Raw genomic sequence first — 18,092 nt, 5'->3', positions numbered from 1 at the left:
AGCTTCCCACGTAGCTGGGAGCGTGTGCCTGTAGAAGCAGCCCAGCATCTTCCTACAGTGTATGCCTTCCAAGCTTTCACGAGCGAGGCAAGAGTGCGGCAGCCTCCGCTCCCACCTTCCCCTGGCTCCGGCTCCACTCTTTGGGGTGACCTGCAAGGCATTGTCTCTAGAAGCTCAGTTCCTACCAGAAAGGCCTTACTATCATCAGTAGGCCAGGGAGCGCACTCAGCAAGGGTGAGCACAGCTTTTGTTAAGTCACATAAATCATAGATTTAAGGGATCCCAGTGGTTCTCAGCCTCCCTAACGCTGCCAGCCTTTAACATAGCTCCTCATGTGGTGACCCCAACTAGAAAATGTGTTGTGGATATAAACATGGTTTTGTTTTAATCCCAGGTGTGGGATGTGGGACTGAGTCAGATAGTCCACAGCAGCAAACGACTTGTCTCATGCAGGCTCTGAGAGGAGCTCTTTGCCAGCTGCAGATAGTTTAAATCTGAACACTCTGGAGAGTAAACTCCAGAGCCCAGAGAGTGTGGAAGAGCTCTGAGAAAGAACAAAGCTGCTGCTGCTTCCTCCTTTGGCTTCCAGTTGCTGCAAATGCAGTGAGACCAGAAGTTGGAGATCTCGTGACATGAGGATTGGACTGGCTCCAAGGAACCCAACGACCCTAACCAGCAGGAAACAGCTAAGAGAACTGCACCCCCTCTCCCATTGACCCTTTCTCCCACCTGGTGTTGGGTGTTGGAAGGGATTGGGGTCGAACAGGGAGAAAAAGATATAAGAAATGTAAATAAAAGTTTTTAAAAAGTATGCCAAAAAACTGTTGCTATTCATAACTGTAATTTAACTACTGTTATGAGTCATAATGTAACTATCTGATATTTGACCCTCTGGGAAGGTCGAGACCCACAGGTTGAGAACCACCGCACTAGATGGCTGTGCAGCACGGGGGACATCAGAACTTACCTGTGCGGTCAATCCACTGAGTGATGAGTGACGCCAAGGAGCGCCTTGAATTTTGCCAGGGAAGTGTCACACTCTGCTTTGGGTGGGGAGGGGCAGGATGGCAAATTGCATCCACAGGGGCCTTGGCCTTAAACACTAAGGCTCGCACCTGCTTGGGGCACTATTCCTCCCTTGAAAAAGAAGTGGTTATAGGACAGAGGAATTTCTCTCAGAGACTTCCCCCAGGGCACTTTCAGCAAATGGCCGAGCAGTGCTTTCCTGGGGTAGATACACTCCTGAGCTTCCCTAAGGACCTTCTCAGGGCCACTTCTCCTCGGGCCCAGAAGTCCAGTGCTGGTCTCCAGGAAAAGCTAGATTTGTTATTTTATTGTGGCACCCCCAGACACCAGATCTAAAACAGTGATCAAGACACATTTGCAGGCATCGGAGGGAGGACGTCGGTAAAGAAAAGCCATCACCCAGGTTCTAGTTCTTGATTTTAATGTCTGATGAAATGAGGCCCTCTGCACAAGATTACTCACAAATAGGCTTGATGTTGAACACAGGAAATGTTACATTAAGCCAAAGTTACGCAGATGCAGACAACGGGCTCAGTTGGCCTCCCACACCCACTCTGTTGCCACAATACGACACATATGCACCTTCCCCCCAAATTAAGGACAACATAAAACCTTTCTCCCTTTCTCGCTCAGCCATCCCAGCTCCCAACATCCTACCTTCAGACAAGGAAGTGATCCTTTAAGAATCATGGGATGGGCATCCCTCCAGGCAAGCACCACACAAAAAGCACCACAGCGAGCTGAACTATTTCTCATCAGATATGGTTAAAAATATGCAGGAGGACAGCTGACATTCTTCCTAGGAAAAGCATCTTGTTGGTGGCGTTTATCTTGTCCCCCCTCCCCACAAACAGGGTTTCCCTGCATGGACCTGCCTGTCCTGCAACCCACTCTGGAGACCAGGCTGTAGACTCCGTCACAGAGAAATGCCTGCATCTGCCTCTTGAGTCTTGGGATCAAAGGTGTGCACCACCACCACCCAGCTGGTGGTGTTTATCTTAGGCCTCATCTCGGTCTAGGGTCACAGATAAGTATCACTCCACAAGCCAGCTTGCTCTGTCTTACAGGGTTCTGTTAGCCTTCCGTGCAGCAACTCAGAACTTGATCAGCCTGGGACATGGTGTTCAGGCAGTTAGTTCCCAAAGGGCCTAAGCCCAAGAGAAAAGAATAGGAAGTTCCAGGGTGTTTGGCTATGAGCCCTGGAAGTACAGCAGCCAGGGGAAAACAGAGCTAAGTCACGGTTGGCAATGTTTCCTCTGAGATCAGTGACAATGAATTCCCAACCCTGGGATGCGCTGTGTTTCAGTGTGGCTCTCCCTGCCTTCCCTGTTGCTACTCAGGGTTCTTTTCATGTTTCTTGTTTTGCTTTCTTGTTGTGCTGCTCTCAAATCTTTCATCTTCCCAACCAGTGAGCACTGAGAGAAGATGCCCAAAGTAAACCAGGAGGGAACGCCCAGGGTCAGCACTCAGTCTGATTCAGCAATGACTGACTGGTCTGACTCAAACCAGATGAGAGGCTTTGATTGACAGAACACACAAATTTTGAGACGATTATTTCTGTGGCTCAAGAAGCTTTTTCTTACAAGTCTCTTGGTCTGTGCCTGGGCAATTGCAACTGGAAAGGGATCAGATGGGCTGAGGTAATGTCCACAGATATGACCTTTTTATTTGGAAGCCATCCCCAGCCATCACATTCAACGTGCATTTCAGCCTGGCCTCGGCTTCTCATTAGAGAGAGCCAAACCAGGCTGATGAATCCTTACTGTGTAAGAAAATCTTCAAGAGAGTAGAGAAGGTGAGTGAGTGAGTGTGGAGGCCCAAATAGCAAAGGAACACTTTGAAATAATCCTTTGTGTGTGTGTGTGTGGGGGGGAACCCAGGGCCTTGTGCATAATAGGTAGATATTCCCTCATGGAACCACATCCCAGATGCCAATATATATTTCTTTAAACACATTTCTATTTCACTAGTCAAGGAAGAATTCAAATTATAATAAATATACTTTGTAATACAAAGAAAAGTTTCTGTGCTGCAAGAAAGTATAGAATTCACTGGCTTCAAAATGCATAGGTTTTTGTTATTAAAAAAAAAAAAAGCCACACATAAGAAGATTCAGTACATCGTCTGTCCAAATACCACACATATCGAGTCAGCTATGAAAAAAGCGATTGAAAGAAGAGGGAAGAGAGTTCTGAGCTGGCTATCTAGCGTTCTTCCTCTGCCTGCCCCAGTGGACACAACTGCATAAAACATATCATCCTGAGAATAAAAAGGGGGACAGAAAAACAGAGTCTCCAGCAAGCCACAAAGACAGTAACCTTGTAACCTTAGGCAAGTAGTCGAGGCCTTGCTTTTGGCCAGATCAGTTTTTTGTTTTATATAATTTTCCAAGCACTGCAATATTCTAGAACAAGAAGAAAAGGGCCCCAGGTGCAATTACTAAAAGGCCCGGGCTTAATTGTCTGCTCTGTACGCATATGGACATCACACTGAATAGTGTGCTTCACTAGCTATGGAAAAAATGAACACAAGAGCTAGGTGAGGTGGGATGTGCCCGCATCCCCCAGCGCTTCAGAGGTAGAAGCAGGAAGGTCAAGAGTATAAGGTCATCCTTAGCTATACAGCTAATGTGAGGCTTCATGAGACCCTATCGAGAAAACAAAAATAAAACCGATTTAAATAAGGAACGTCTTTGCTAGAACATGGCCAGAAGGAGGATGGTGGTGGGCTGAGCGCCAAACAGGGGCATAGGCACCCCAGAAGATTCCACTGTTTGTTAATGAGAATAGAGAGAGCAGCTGTCCTGCAGGGCAACTGACACTCTCTCCCTCTTGGATCAGACTCTGCTACACTCAGAGTGAAATACAAGTTCAAAACCTCAAGAGCCCTGGAAAGTACCTGCCCCAACCCACCCAATGGAGAAATTTTGCTCAGGTCCCACAGAAGAATTTAGCTCAGGTCCTGAGGCTTGGCCTTCTAGTCCGAAGAAGTGGGCAGACACCCCAGCCCTGATCCTATGGTGGTGCTGCCCTTAATCCCTTATATTAAAAAAAAAAAAAGGAAAAAAAAGCTTAACTAAAAAGAAAACGATCCAAGAATGGTCAGATGCACCCATGGCCATTGTTTAGAAGCCACTGTGTGGCCTGGACATGTGGTGCTCTCAGAGGGGTGCTACACAGCTCTCTCTTTAGGGGTTCGGTGTTGCACCCTGACATAGTTACCCCTGACTGCAGAGCAAGTATTTTTGTGGGCTTTTTCTCTCTCTTTCTGAAACAGGAAGTAGAACACAGAAATTTACTTTCCTCGGCCTCAGCTCCTGGGATGGCTGTGCCTCCCACCTGGCACTCCCTCTTCCCCCCAGCAAAAACTATCAAAGAAAGAGGGCATGCCTTCCAAAGAGGCTCACCCCATTGGATGCTAACACAAGGCCTGTTCTTGACCTCTGAGAGTTGTGCTACAAGTCGAGGGGATCCGGGCTCCTTGTCTGCCTGACATGGGGAATCTTCAGAAAGAACCTTTGGAACGTAACATGCCAGCCCTGGGAAGGGATAACTGCAAAGAAGGAAGAAGCCAAAGCCCTGGGGTGGGGCTGTAAACATTGTGGTTTTTCTAAGGCCCAACTGGTACGTGGCTTTGGCAGCTATGGTCAATCTCCAAGAGAAGGTGACAGGCATGTTCTGGGAGCACAGGGCATCTCTTTCCATACCCTAAGACAAGGTGCTGCAGTCAGTGGTGGCGCAAGGAGAGCACTGGGAGGAAACACACCCTTTCTTCTTTGGCCAGGGCTGCAGGGTGGATACTTGGGTCAATCCCCTATGACACGCACTCCTTATTCCAACTGACACACTGAGCGCAGGACTGTTCTAACAGGGACAGGAAGTGATGACACTTCCGTCAGTAACATGGCCCTAAAATGGGCAGAAGCTCTCCTGCAAGGTGCCAAGTCAGTGTCACAGCTCTCCGGACTCTCAGTGCTGTCCTCACTAGATGCTGTGGCCAGCTGCCAGTGAAGACGGCCATGCCTTGAGGAAAAGACCAAGTGAGGCAGACCGAGTCCCCAGTTACACGAGCCGGGGAGCCTGGGGGCACACCTGCGCCTTTGCATCTATCTGCCTCAGCACTCTGTCCTCACCTCAGCGGCTTCTGCGACAGTCAGCAGACCAGACTCCCAGAGCCACCCAAGAGGAGGCACCCTCCTTCACGGGGCTCTTGCCCACCAGGACGACTCACCACCACGTGATTTTGAACTCATAGATGGGGCGCTTGCAGTAGTAGTGGTTGACAAGGTGCTTGTCGCACACCCCGATGCACTGATGGTCCACGGTGAGGCCCTGGGCTGAGAGGTCCGTAACCAGACAGTGCAAGAGGTCATACACATCAGCCACCGCCTCCCAGGGCCCAAAAGACACGTCCACTTCGCAGTGGTGCTCAAAGAGCTGTCCGTCACTCTCACTCCGCTCAAAGCGTAGGGAGTTGAGGAGTGGACACTCATAGGGGGTGATGGGCATCTCTTCCTTGAAGACGCAGACTTTGAGCTTGGCAAAGCGGGCCTTCCGCTGTACTGCGCGCAGCCGGGCAATCTCCACGATCCGCTCCAAATGGTCTACAGAGTTTAACACAATGGGCAGAGGTGAAATAGGAGGGGAAGGAGGGATACACACTGACAGAGAGACGGACAGTAGCGGGATGCAGAGGGGAAGAGGATGATTTCATGAGGGGACTCCAGGGACTCAGGAAGGGCATGGTTTTCCAAAGCAAGAAACTCCAGAGGATGAGGGCAGGGAAATATGGTAGGTATCCTTCTCAACTTGAAAAGTCCCAGTCCCTGAGAGAGAACATTTCCTCCTGAGTTGGACCCACCCACTTCCAGGAAAGGCCCAGGAGCTAAATGATGCCTTGCCACCCCTTTCCCCAACTGTGCCAGGCAGCTGACCCCTCACCTTTGTAATAGGGCATGAGCCCCAGAAAGGCCTGGCGCACCTTCTCGCCCTTCAGTGGCTGCATGTTCTCCAGCTGCTCCAACAGGGGCCCAATGGCATAGTACTGCGCCTCTTTGTGCACAGCTCGCACACGCTCCCGGGGCGGCAGGTCCCCCGAACGCAGGAAGTTCAGCACATCTCTGTGCAGAGAAGAGAAAGGGTGGGAAAGAGCTAAGGACTTGGGGTGGGATGGAGGAGGGCTATCAAGTGGTTAGAGCACAGAAACTGGGCCACACTGACAGCTGTGTAACTTGGGCTAAGTGAACTTGACCTTTGTGTGCCCCAGTGGCCTCGAGCACAAACAAAGAAAATTAAAAATAAAATTACCTCTTGGCATTAAAAGGGAATTAAGCTGGGTGCGGTGACATATGTGAGAGGCAAAGGCAGGTGGAGCTGTGAAGTCAAGGCCATACGGAATGTTCCAAACCAGCCAGGACTACATTGTGAGATCCTGTCTCAAACAAAAAACAAAAGCAAAAACCCAAAGCAAAACAAATACGCAACAACAAAAACTCAAACCAATTTAAAATACACACACAGTGGTTTTTCTCAGCCAAGGTGTCAAAATACCAAACAATGTAGGGACTAACTGGTTTCACAACTAAGTAAAGGCATATAAAGTCTCTTAAAGTATATATTCCATCCTTCTGATCCTCTTCACACTCTTTAGTGCCGAGAGTAATAATCAGGCCTATCGAGAGGAGTTCTGGGAAGAGGATCAATTTTTCCATCAATAATTAATAAATAATGCAACAATGGCTAACACCAAGTACTGATCTCTGTTAGCCTCTAATCATGTGCCACCCATTTGGTCCTTTTACTGGCATTTTCTCTTAACTCCAGTCTATAAATGAGGTCCAAGTGGGGCCTAGGAGGTTTTGGAAAGCCCCTGTTGAAGGAGCCACAACCGATTCTGAGCCCACCACCACAGTGGTCCTGACTTCATTAGAAGCGATCAAGGCAGTGTGCCGCATGCACACGGAAGAACCCTCCATCCGAGGCCCAAGCAGCCCCAGGAAGGCAGCTGGGCTGCACGAGCTACAACAGCAGGAAATGTGTGTACTTTCCAAATACCCCAAACGCGTACTTTAGAGCTCTGAGAAAAAACACAGACTATTCCGAGCGGGAATGCCGCTATACGTTGCCTTCTGCAACAGTTTCTGCCACTTTCCAGCCCAGGCCAATAGCACCCACATCTAAGCTTTGACTTGGATCCTGTTCTCCCTCCCACAACCCTTCTAAAGATTTTTGCTTTATCATTTTTCGTCATGTTTGGGGTGTGTGGTTGTGTGGGTGTGTTCACAGGAGTGCAGGCACACTGTGGAGGCCAGAGGGGTTGGATCCCACCTGTCACGGGTGCTGGGACCTGAGCCCAGGCCCTCTGCAAGAACAGGGCACTGTTAACCACTCCAGCCTCTCCCACCTCTTCAAATTCAGCCCTCTGCGATCATCAATAAACCCTTATGAGCTCTGACAAACAAAACCCTGGGCAAGGCCCAGCTAGGAGCGCTATGGGAGCCGCCAGCTGGGGCCAGCACTTTCCTCCCCAAATGGCCTGCAAACAAAAAATCTTTTTATAGTTACACAGAGGGATGTGACACTTTGTTTTCTCACCATCAGAGGCAGCTGATAGCCCACTGGGGAAAAGAAGATACTGCAAAACAAGTTATTTGCCCAGAGGTTCCTCCTTAAGGACAAAAAAATGACCCTTGTGGGCACTCTTACTCAGAGGTCAACACAAAGACTTGTGCATCAACTGAAGACTCTGCCGTCCTGGTCACTGGTTCAAGGTCAAAGACTATACCAACCCTCTAGTCATCTTCTAAGTTAGACCAAAGGAGCAGAGGATTCCAGCCATGTGTTTTGAAGATGTGACCTACCCAGGTGACAGAAGACTCGTTACTTAACCCTCACTGACAAGCCCACCAGAGAGCTACAATCAGTCCTCATATCAACCCAGCACATTGAGGGCTAGAGGGATGGCTCAGTGGATGAGAACACTTGCTGTGCTTGCAAAGGACCCAAGTTCAGTTGTCAGCACCTACATTGGCAACTCACAACTCTTGTAACTCCAGCTCTAGGGGCACCAACAACCCCTTCCAGCCTCTGGAGGTACTCACACACAAGTGAGATGCACACATAAGCAAAGATCAATCTTAAAGAACCCACAGTGAAATTGAGACATGAAGTCTTTATAAGGTTTGCCAGAAGCATCTTCATGGGAAAGTTAATAATCACATATATTTTTTAAGGATATACATATAAAATCCCAGTAACAATACAAGTTTGGTCTTTAGCTTAGTTTTTGTTTTTTGAGACAGGGTAGCCCTGTCTGGCTGTCTGTCCTAGAACTCACTCTGTAGACAAGGCTCACCTTGATCTCAAAAGATCTGCCTCCTTCTGCCTCCCAACGCTGGGATTAAAGGCATGTGCCTTCACCACTGAACTACAAGTTTCTTTTTTTAAGGTTTTCTTGGCAAAATGAAGGAGTGGCAATCCAGCCTGAGCCATTCCGTCACCATCTGTGAGAACTCTGTTACAGGCACACCTCCGCCATGCTGCAGTAGGTTTTGTTATGTGTTGTGAGTGTTGAGATAGGATCTTGCTATGTAGCCCAAAGCTGACCTAGAAACCCTTGCCTCTCGCCTGTGCCCACCTCTCAAGAGCACCACCGTGCCCAACCTGAATGCTGTCATTGAGTCCTAGAATCTAAAAGTAAAAACGACAGTCTCTGACTCCAAGTGCATTCCTTTCCGTATACATAACGACTCAAGTCAAACTGCACAGGCTGGGAAAAGCTTCCTCAAATCCTGTCAGTATTTGACTTTCTCTTGTTGGGTGGTTGGTGACACACACCTTTAACATCAGCACTCAGGAGGCAAAGGCAGGTGGATCTCTGAAAGTTCAAGGCCTGCATGGTCTACAGAAAGTTCCCAGACAGCCTGGGCTACCCAGAGAAACCCTGTCTGGGAGAAGGGAAGAAATTTGATCTTGCTGTCTTCACCTCCTTGGGTACCGCGGAGGATGCCAATGCCCAAGACGGAATCCCAGGCTTCTCACTTGCTGTGACTATGGACCTGACTGTAGAGAAAGAGACACACATACCCAAAGTGTGTGCCATCTCGGTCGATGAAATACCGGCCCTCGGAGTCCGTAGGGATGTAATGGCGCCCGCTGAACATGGCCGCCAGCATGGTGTCTTCATAGCGCCGCAGAGTAGACAGGCGGGTGGTGAAGTGCGCCCCTCCAATGTTAAGGGGAACCACCTCGGGAAACTGGAAGGAACCAGCACAGCTTTCAGACCAGCAGAGGTAGCAGGAGCTGGACTCCTCTATCTGCTAGGTCTGATTAATGTCGCACCATTCATTCACTTGGTTATCCTAAACTCAGGGGCCATCCAAACGCTGTCTTCTCCTGACCCCCATCTTTCCTGGAGTATCAGCCACCAAGTCCTACTCATTTGAAGAGCTCTTAAACAAGCTCTCTCTTCACCCCAGCCCCACAATCTCTGCCAAATTTCACCTCTTTCTACCTCCTGAACTTATCATCTTTGTGTCCTTTTTCATGCTCTCTTGGCCACTCGTAGGAGTCTCCTCTTGACAAGTTAGCAAATGGAATTGCCCAATATGGTGGTGTAGGTTGTTCACTGCAGAAGCATGTGGATGAGGGTCCCCTGTAAACCCACGTGTGTGTGTGTGTGTGTGTGTGTGTGTGTGTGTGTGTGTGTCTTTATCCTAATGTACACCAAGGCTCCACAGAGTTTGTAGCATTGGTTCATTCTGTAAGTTTCTGTATTTTTTTTTGGGGGGGGGCTTGCTTGGTAGACCAGGCTGACCTGGAATTCAGATATCCCCCTGCCTCAGCCTCCAGTGCTGGGATTATAGGCATGCGCCACAGCACCTGGCTGTAAGTTTCTATTCTGTGACCATTACTACTGCTCTGTCATCCTTCACATGTCCCCAAGACAAAATTACCTACATCATATCCTTCCATGGTGCCTTCACTCTCTTGCCACATCTCCTCAGTTACAGCACCTGGCACACACAAGGGCAAGCATTTTCTTCTGTCAACCCATTCTACTAGATGCCAAGCCTGGCAAAGGCAGAGAGAGCATGTGTGCTTGCCAATGAGAGCAACGGCTGGTTTCCAGTGCACCACAGCATCCAGTCCTCATTCTTCTAACCCAGACAATTGCACATGCTATGCAGCTTACTGCTGCGCTCCACCCTCAGCACCCCAACCCTCATTATCTACGTCACTCCATTCACTCCCACTCAATCTAGACCGACCGATTAGTCGCCAAGCCAACTAAGGTTCTGGTGTCAAGGACTAAGTGAGGACAGGAAAATAAGAGTAAATGTTAGGCTTGAGAACCTCACAAGGGTCCCTTTCTGAAATGCTCAAGAATTAAAAAAAAAAAAAAATCTTTCACTGCTGTGTTTTTGAAAAGAACTGTTTCCAGTTCTAACTTTCCCACCAACTAACTCCAGATCAACCAAAATTTTTAAACTTGATCCCAGAATGCTTATTTTGCCAATGTTGTAAATGAAATACACAAAATTTACAATTCTTTCTATGTATGAACTCAGATTTACAATATTTCCTAAGTATGAACTCGGATGTTTTTTGTTTTTGTGTTTTTGAGACAGGGTCTCTCTGCGTAGCTCTGGCTTACCTGGAACTCAGTATGTAAACTAAGTTGGCCTCCAACTCAGAGAGATCCACCCGCTCTGCCTCTGGAGTGCTGAGCACAGGCAGAAGTATGCACTTGAGCAAATTCAGCTTACACTCACAGTACAAAATGCCTTCTCCTTTTCTACAGAAACACGAAGCCCATTCTACACGTGTCGAGACTCAAACATCATTTTGCTATACTGCTTTGCACTTCTGGAGTTCTTTTTTTAAAGGTAGTTCCTACTAATCCACTTCTTTGCACCGACAAACAAAGAAACTGAAAAGTGTTCCTGAGCTCACACACTGATGTGATTCCTAGGAAACCGGGACTGAACACATGGCCAGCAGTCTATGGGGTTACATGCCCTTTCCCTCAAACTACAGCTTTTGCCCTCCCCCCCCAAAAAAAAAAATAGCACCACTGTGTTGGCTCTTTTCCCTGGCTGCAGAGTTATGCCTAGAATTTTGCTTATTTTTCACAAGTTTCCCACGATGCTGGCAATCCCGGGGCTTCTAACCCTAACACAGTACTGTCTGCTGCCAGAGAGCCTCACCCCGGCAGCTCTTTCAGACAACTCTGCACTTCTGTCTCCACTTCTGTCTCCACCGTCTATCTACAGCGAGGGTGGTTTCAGGTGCAAAGTGTCGTACACATGAGGGCACAAGGCCACAACATACCATACAGTGCCGCACCAGATAAATGAAGACCTGAATCCCTCCCACCACGTCTGCTCGAAGCTGTAGCCTTCTATTTCCCGATTTTATCTCCTTTATGTCCTTGCTCATACTGTTGTTTTATTTGTCCCTAATCCTCTGCCACTCACGGCTGTCCATTTGGCAAATGAAATTGCCCCATGTGGTAATGGAGATTGTTCGCTGCATAATGGCACCTGGATGAGAGTGGGCCGGTCCCACGCAGGTGTGTCTTTTTTCCTAAGTCATACCAAGGTACCATATGGGTTTCTCTGCACAGTTTCTTATACCACTCCCCGGGCAGCTGGAGGACACACCTGGGCAATCCAGTGCCTTCTTTCGGATTGTATGGACCATGGCTGTGTGTTGAGGACTCCCGAGTTCTCTAGTTGATAAATGGGAGATATGGGATACAGGAATGGAATCGAACATCCTGGTTACCAGCTACCGAGTACGGGAAGAAGGGACACGGGGTGCAGGTGACCCCGGGCAGGGAGGACACGCCTAGTGCGGGAGTGGCATGAGGGGTGGCTCACCTCCCAAGGTCAGCTCTGCAAGCACCAGTCTCTCCCTCGCTTCCTATCAGTCCTCCCTTCCCCCATCACTCGATCCAGGTACCTCCTGGGGCAGCAGGGGCAGCCCGTGCCCCGCTTGCGTGGCCGTAGGAGTGGCCGGCTCCAGGAAGTCGTCTTCGGCTTCGGAGCTGGACATGGCACCGTCCGAGTGACGGCTGTCTGGCTCCCGCCCGGTGACTACCACCATCCCTCTGGCTCTGGGCGGTGGGCGCGGCTTCTGGTAGGCGGGTAGGAGGAGGCCCGAAGAACTCGAGTCAAGCAGTGCCTGACATGACGCGACGGGCCGCTGGCCGGCGCTAGACGCCCAGGGCCTGCGCGCAGGTAGGATGTGGCGCGCTGCCCTCCCAAGAGCCGCAACGACCACCGCGCCTGCAGTTAGTGGCTGGTCTGACCCAGCCGCCTCCTGCCATTGGTCGAGCCCTCTCTGGCTCCGCCCTGATTGTCAGGAGGCTCGCCCAATCGCAGAGGAAACAGCCCGGCCTTAGGCGCTTGACTACCCCACTCTGATTGGCTCTCCAGCTGACAAGCGCGCGACGTCGGCCTGCACGGAGGGGTTTGGCTGAGGGGAGGGGAGCACTAAGCGCCGACCCCCATAGGCAACCACCTCGTGGACCCTGAACCGCAAATCGGAACCAGGCGCTTCTTGCTGTGGGCCGAGATTTCACTGGCTCTTGCTGTGATTGGCAAGGGCGTCGTCCAATCGCAGGGGAGACACGGTCGGCTTGTCTTGGTCCACTCTGATTGGCTCTCTGACTAACGGGAGCGCTGCATCCCTTGGTCCAGGCCGCTTACCTAGGGCAGCGGTTCTCTCTGCGGGGAGCGACCGCAGCGCAGGCGGCATCCCTGGCCTGACCCGGCAGCTTCTTGCTATTGGCAGAGTCCCATTAGCCCCGCCCTGGTTGTGAAAGGTCTGGTCCAGCCGTAGAGGAAGCACGTTCAGGCCTCGAGCTGGTGCGACCATTGACGGCGGCTGGCCGATCGGTCTGTTCTTATTGGTCATGTAACGGGCACGCGCTCTGCCCTCCCGATGCTCAACGACAGCGCTGGTCCAGGGCGAGGCCACTGCACCACCCTTCCTCCTATTGGCTGTGGCCTCGCTGGCTCCGCCCCTGATTGGCAGGCAGCTCGCTCATTGGGACGGCGCTTTGGTCCTGCTGTCATTGGCTCTCTGACTGGCGCGCGCGAAGCCCCAGGCCACTGTGTCTTCGGTGGCCTCATGCATCCTGGGCAAGGGCCCAAGAATAGCTGGTTTGGCTCCATAGCAGCAGGTCAGTGTGAAGAGGCCTGGGCAGGCTGGCACTGAGGATGTGCCCAGGAGAGCTGAGGGCACTGGCAGCGTAAAAGATGGAAACTGAGCACTGCAACAACTTGGCTGGCTCTTCTTGAACCACAAGGGCATGGCTGCTGTGCTAGCGCTTTTTCTGTGGACTCACACAGGAGTCTGACGGGAAAACTGCCAGGCTTGGACGCTCACACCTTTAATCGCAGTGACTTGGGAGGCTTAGAAGGATTTCTGAGATGTCAACTCTCATCTACAACAACATGGCATGGCATGGTGACTCACGCTGTAATCCCGGTGCTTGGGAGGTGGTGACAGTAGGCTCAGTAGTCAAGGCCAGCCTCAACTTTGTAGCAAGTCTGAGTCCGTCCTGGGTTTTAGCAGGAGACTGCTAAAAACCAAACACTAAAAAGGAAAAAAAATAAAATTAAATTAAAACGAAGGAAAAAAAAAAAAACAAAACTCAAGTTAGGAGCCATTGAGGTCTTAACTTGACAGCTTGCCCTCCTGACACCTTGGCAAAGAAGCCCTATAGGTAGACTACAGCATGGCAAACTGACAGCTGCTGCTTCACCAAGAGCAGAAGCCAGCAGTCCTGAACCCCACCCCCAAGCAGGGCCCCTCTTCTTGCTCTGACCTACCCAGACATGCCCACGCTTTCACGAAGCTATGGTTCTATCAGCTGCCTCCAATTTGTTTAAATTGACCAATCAGAAATAAGGGGATGGAGATCTACCTTATTCTACCCTTATTTTGCGCGCTCTCTCTCTCTCCCTCTGTGTGTGTGTGTGTCTTCAATAAAACTTGGCTGACTGCTGAGCCATTCATTGCCCTTCCTGATTTGTCATTTCTTTCAACTGGACAGAGAAAAAGAGGTTATACCTGCAATTCTAAATGACCTCACCATGACGGCGTCATTACCCCTGCATCAGGACACAGATGGAAACAGGCTCTTCCAGCAGGATCTTCTCAGATGACATGCTTGATGCAACACACCTCAGTCCCACAGTGACCTCATGGCCTCTGTTGGGGGAGACTCATTCAGAAAAAGCCCTGGACCTTTCAGCAGCTCCAACAGGCTCAACAAAACACTTAAAATCGGAGATTTGATTAAGAGGAAATGGTCAAGGAGTTCAATTTCCTCCAAGTTCATCTGACAACTGACACAAGCTTTAGGCTTAAGTAGGTGATGAGTTGGGGCAGAGGAGAAGAGACAGCCCCGGTCAAGATGTGGATAGTCCTGGTTTTGGTTGTGTAAGGTGGTCCAAAGGAAGCCTTTCAGTGTGAGATGAGCTGATAGGGTTATTCCTGCTCCAGACATGGCCTCACTATCATGGACAATTGCCCCTGTGGGGTTGTGGGTGGGTGCCTATGCTGAGAGCCTCTGGTGTTCCTAGAATCCAAGATGACTTTCGGATTTGGAGCAATGATTGAACACCTGACACAGGACACTGTCAAGAGTGGACAATAGGCTGCCTCAGTCATCTTTTTGCCTTCTACGGTGAAGGCAACTGGGATAGGTTTAGGCAGATACTCAAGTGATTAACCTGTGTGGAATCAACCAGGACCTTGACCCAAAGAAAAGGAGACAAAATGAGGGCAGAGATGTGAGTCAGGCTTTTGTGGGTATGTGTAGGTTCCCTTGGAGGCCAGAAGGGGCCGTCAGATCCCCTGGAGCTGGAGTTACAGGTGGCTTTAGACTGTCCAACGTGAGCACTTGGATCAGAATTGAGATACTCTGGAAGAACGACAAGTGCTCTTAACTATTGAGTCATCTCTCCAGCCCAGACTTTAGCTTGTTGTTGTTGTTGTTGGTGGTGGTGGTGGTGGTGTGTGTGTGTGTGTGTGTGTGTGTGTGTGTGTGTTTTATTTTATTTTATTTTATTTTTTTTGAGACATTAGGGTTTCTCTGTAGCCTGGCTGTCCTGAAACTTACTTTTGGATTAGGCTGGCCTTGAACTCAAGATCCACCTACCTCTGCCTTCCTAGTGCTGGTATTAAAGGTGTGTGCCACCACCCCCCCTGCCAGAGTGTTTTCATTGCAACCAAATTTGGTTTAGGTAACAAATAATTTTATTATAATTTACCCACTTGGCCAGAGGGTCTCTTCACCCCAGGAATCCATGTGAGAAAACTGTAGGTAAAGGGCATGGAGAAGACAAGTATTCTGACAAGCTGGTGAAAATGCGATTAAGGTGACACGCTCTTGCAGTCCTTTGGTGAGATTGGGAGACTGAGGCCAGAAGAATTTGAGGCCAGATTGGGATACACAGTGAGACCTAAAAAGATTTGACGTTGTAGTTTAGTTGGCAACATACCTAACAAGCACTAAGCCTGGGTTCCACCCCTAGTACTGTATTAACTGAATATTGAGGTACTAATAAAAGTAAAATGGGGACCAGTGAGGTGGCTCATCAGGTAAAGGCACTTGCCACCAACCTGTGTTCAAACACTGGCAGCTACATGGAGAGAAGCAACTCTGAAAGCTGCCCTCCAACCCCCACAATGCGGCACACACATGAGCATGTGCACATAAACACAAAACAGAAAGATAAAATGGATAATCCCAGCACTCAGGAGGTAGAAACAGGAGGATCAGAAGTGGAAGGTTATCCTCAGCTACATAGTGGGTTTGAGGCCAGACCGGGCTGTGTGAGACCATGGCTCAAAAACAGCTCGCCTTCATTCTAAGCGTTAGGGAGGCAGAAGCTGGAGGCTCTCAGTGAATTTAAGGCCAGACTGGTCTCCAGAAGGAGTCAGAGGACAGTCATTGACTACATACAGAGAAAGCCTTTCTTCAAAAACCCAAACCAAAAAACCGGGGGAGGAGAGGGAGGAAGAAGGAAGGAAGGAAAGAAAATAGGAAGTCCCAAAATGTCAGGGGGAGAGGGACAAGGCACACATAATCACTCTCATGTGCTGGAGCTCTCTTCTACTTCTGCCAAGAATTCCCTTTAGGAATGTACTTTCCCATTTGGTTTTGTTTATACACTTTGGGAAATCCAAGGTCAGCAGCCTGGAATGAGGGCTGCTGGGAAAGTAGGAAGGGATAAAGGAGGACAGTTTGCTGGCCGGCAGTTACAGCCCATGCCATTCCAGGAATGACTCCCAGCCAGCTCTTAGGCAGGCTACAGGAGTGAGCCTCTAAGGTTGGGCAGGAAGTCACACAAAGATGTAGAAGTCAGTGCTTCTTAGAAAACAGAGGCTGTTATACCCTGGAACTCCCTGCAAGAATCATAAGCAAGGCACACGACACCAAGCCCAAAAATTAGGCACCAAGTTGTGTTGTTGTCTGCCAACTCTCTCCAAAGAAAATTATTTTTTAAGAAACCTTAATTTAAAAAAAAAAAAAAAAAAGGAACTTTGAGTGGTCATTCAGTTGATATTTACTCTCCTGATGTTATTTTTCTTTATGTGTCTCTGTGCGCTTATCCACTTGTGTATGGTGCCGGCAGAGGCCAAAACACAGGCTCAGCTCCCAGGGGGTTGTGAACCGCCCAGCATGGGAGCTAGGAACTGAACTCAGGTCCCCCAGAAAAGCAGCAAGCGCTCTTAGCTGCTGAGCTGTATTTCTAGTCTCCATTTTATTGTGAGACAGGGTCACACATATCCCAGACTGACCTGGGGTTCCGTAAACAAAACAGAGTGACTTTGAACTTCTAACCCCCACCCCACCCCGCCCCCACTACAGGCATAAAACCACCATACCTGATTTACCAGCTCTGGTGTTCTGACATTGGTTTGCAACTGAATTCTGCTTAATTCTCTTAGTTGGCTAGAAAACTTGAGACGCAGGGAAACACTAGTCCCGAGGCAATATAGGATTAAAATAGCAAGTGTTCAGATCAGCCAGCCCATTCCGGCCAGAGCCAGAGAATAAACTGGCAAGCCTTTTGCTTTCTGTCATTTTGGCAGGAAAGCAACCATAGACAAGACCAAAATGAGGATGTATGGCCAGTCAAATTCGGTTCTCTGGCCATGATTTTCCAACCCTGGGGGGGGGGGGAGACATAAATCCCAACCTCAGTGTGATCTCCTCAAACTAGTTCCATCTGAGTTATACAGAGAAAACCCTGCTCCATTCTCAATTCACATTTCAATTATCTAGTTGGGAAAAGCAAGTCTTAACACCATCAATAGTGCTAATCTTTACTCAAAGGGACAGGTTAAGTAATAAGTCATTAGAAAATTTAGAAAATAAATGTGAAGCTGGGCGTGGTGGTGCACACCTGTAATCCTAGCACTCGGGGAGGCAGAGGCAGGTGGATCTCTGTGAATTCAAGTCCAGCCTGCTCTACAGAATGAGTCCAGGACAGTCAAGACTACACAGAGAAACCCTGTCTCAAAAAAAAAAAAAGAAGGAAAGAAAGAAAGAGAGAGAGAAAGAAAGGAAAGAAAGGAAGGAAGGAAGGAAGGAAGGAAGGAAGGAAGGAAGGAAGGAAGGAAGAAAGAAAGAAAGAAAGAAAGAAAGAAAGAAAGAAAGAAAGAAAGAAAGAAAGAAAGAAGAAAAATGTGTTGAGCTGGGTGGGCATTACGTGCCTTGTATCCCAGCACTTGAGGCAGGGGATCAGCAGTTCAAGGTAGATCTCAGCTACCTAGAAAATTCACCGGCAGCCAGAGATACATGAGAACATAACTTTAAAAAAGGAAACTACCCCTCCTCCCAAAAAAGAAAGAAAGAGATGAGAGTGAGCATTGCATTTACGGAGACATGTCATTTACATTATTCAAAGCCACATGATTGTTTTTTGTTGTTGTTTTTCCCTTTCACCTGTAGGTTTAGAGAACTCAATCTTTTGGTTCCCACCCACCTTCATCCATGTTTTGGGACTGGAGAGATGGCTCAGCAGTTAAGAGCACTGACCA

General features: G+C 49.1%; 1 protein-coding gene across 1 annotated transcript; it reads right to left on the bottom strand.

Moving 5' to 3' along the window:
• Window positions 1–1,430: 1,430 nt before the first annotated feature.
• Window positions 1,431–12,305, bottom strand: Kctd7 (potassium channel tetramerization domain containing 7). Its single transcript, XM_055606423.1, has 4 exons — window positions 11,991–12,305; window positions 9,111–9,280; window positions 5,967–6,145; window positions 1,431–5,629 (listed from the first exon to the last, which is right to left on the bottom strand). The coding sequence occupies exons 1-4, from the start codon at window positions 12,132–12,134 to the stop codon at window positions 5,253–5,255; spliced, it is 870 nt and encodes a 289-aa protein (XP_055462398.1). The 5' UTR covers window positions 12,135–12,305; the 3' UTR covers window positions 1,431–5,252.
• Window positions 12,306–18,092: the final 5,787 nt, after the last annotated feature.

The sequence above is a fragment of the Psammomys obesus genome, unplaced genomic scaffold (assembly GCF_907164565.1).
Source record: "Psammomys obesus unplaced genomic scaffold, mPsaObe1.curated_primary_1811, whole genome shotgun sequence".
NCBI lineage: Eukaryota > Metazoa > Chordata > Mammalia > Rodentia > Muridae > Psammomys > Psammomys obesus.
This window is presented reverse-complemented; position numbering and strand designations above follow the sequence as displayed.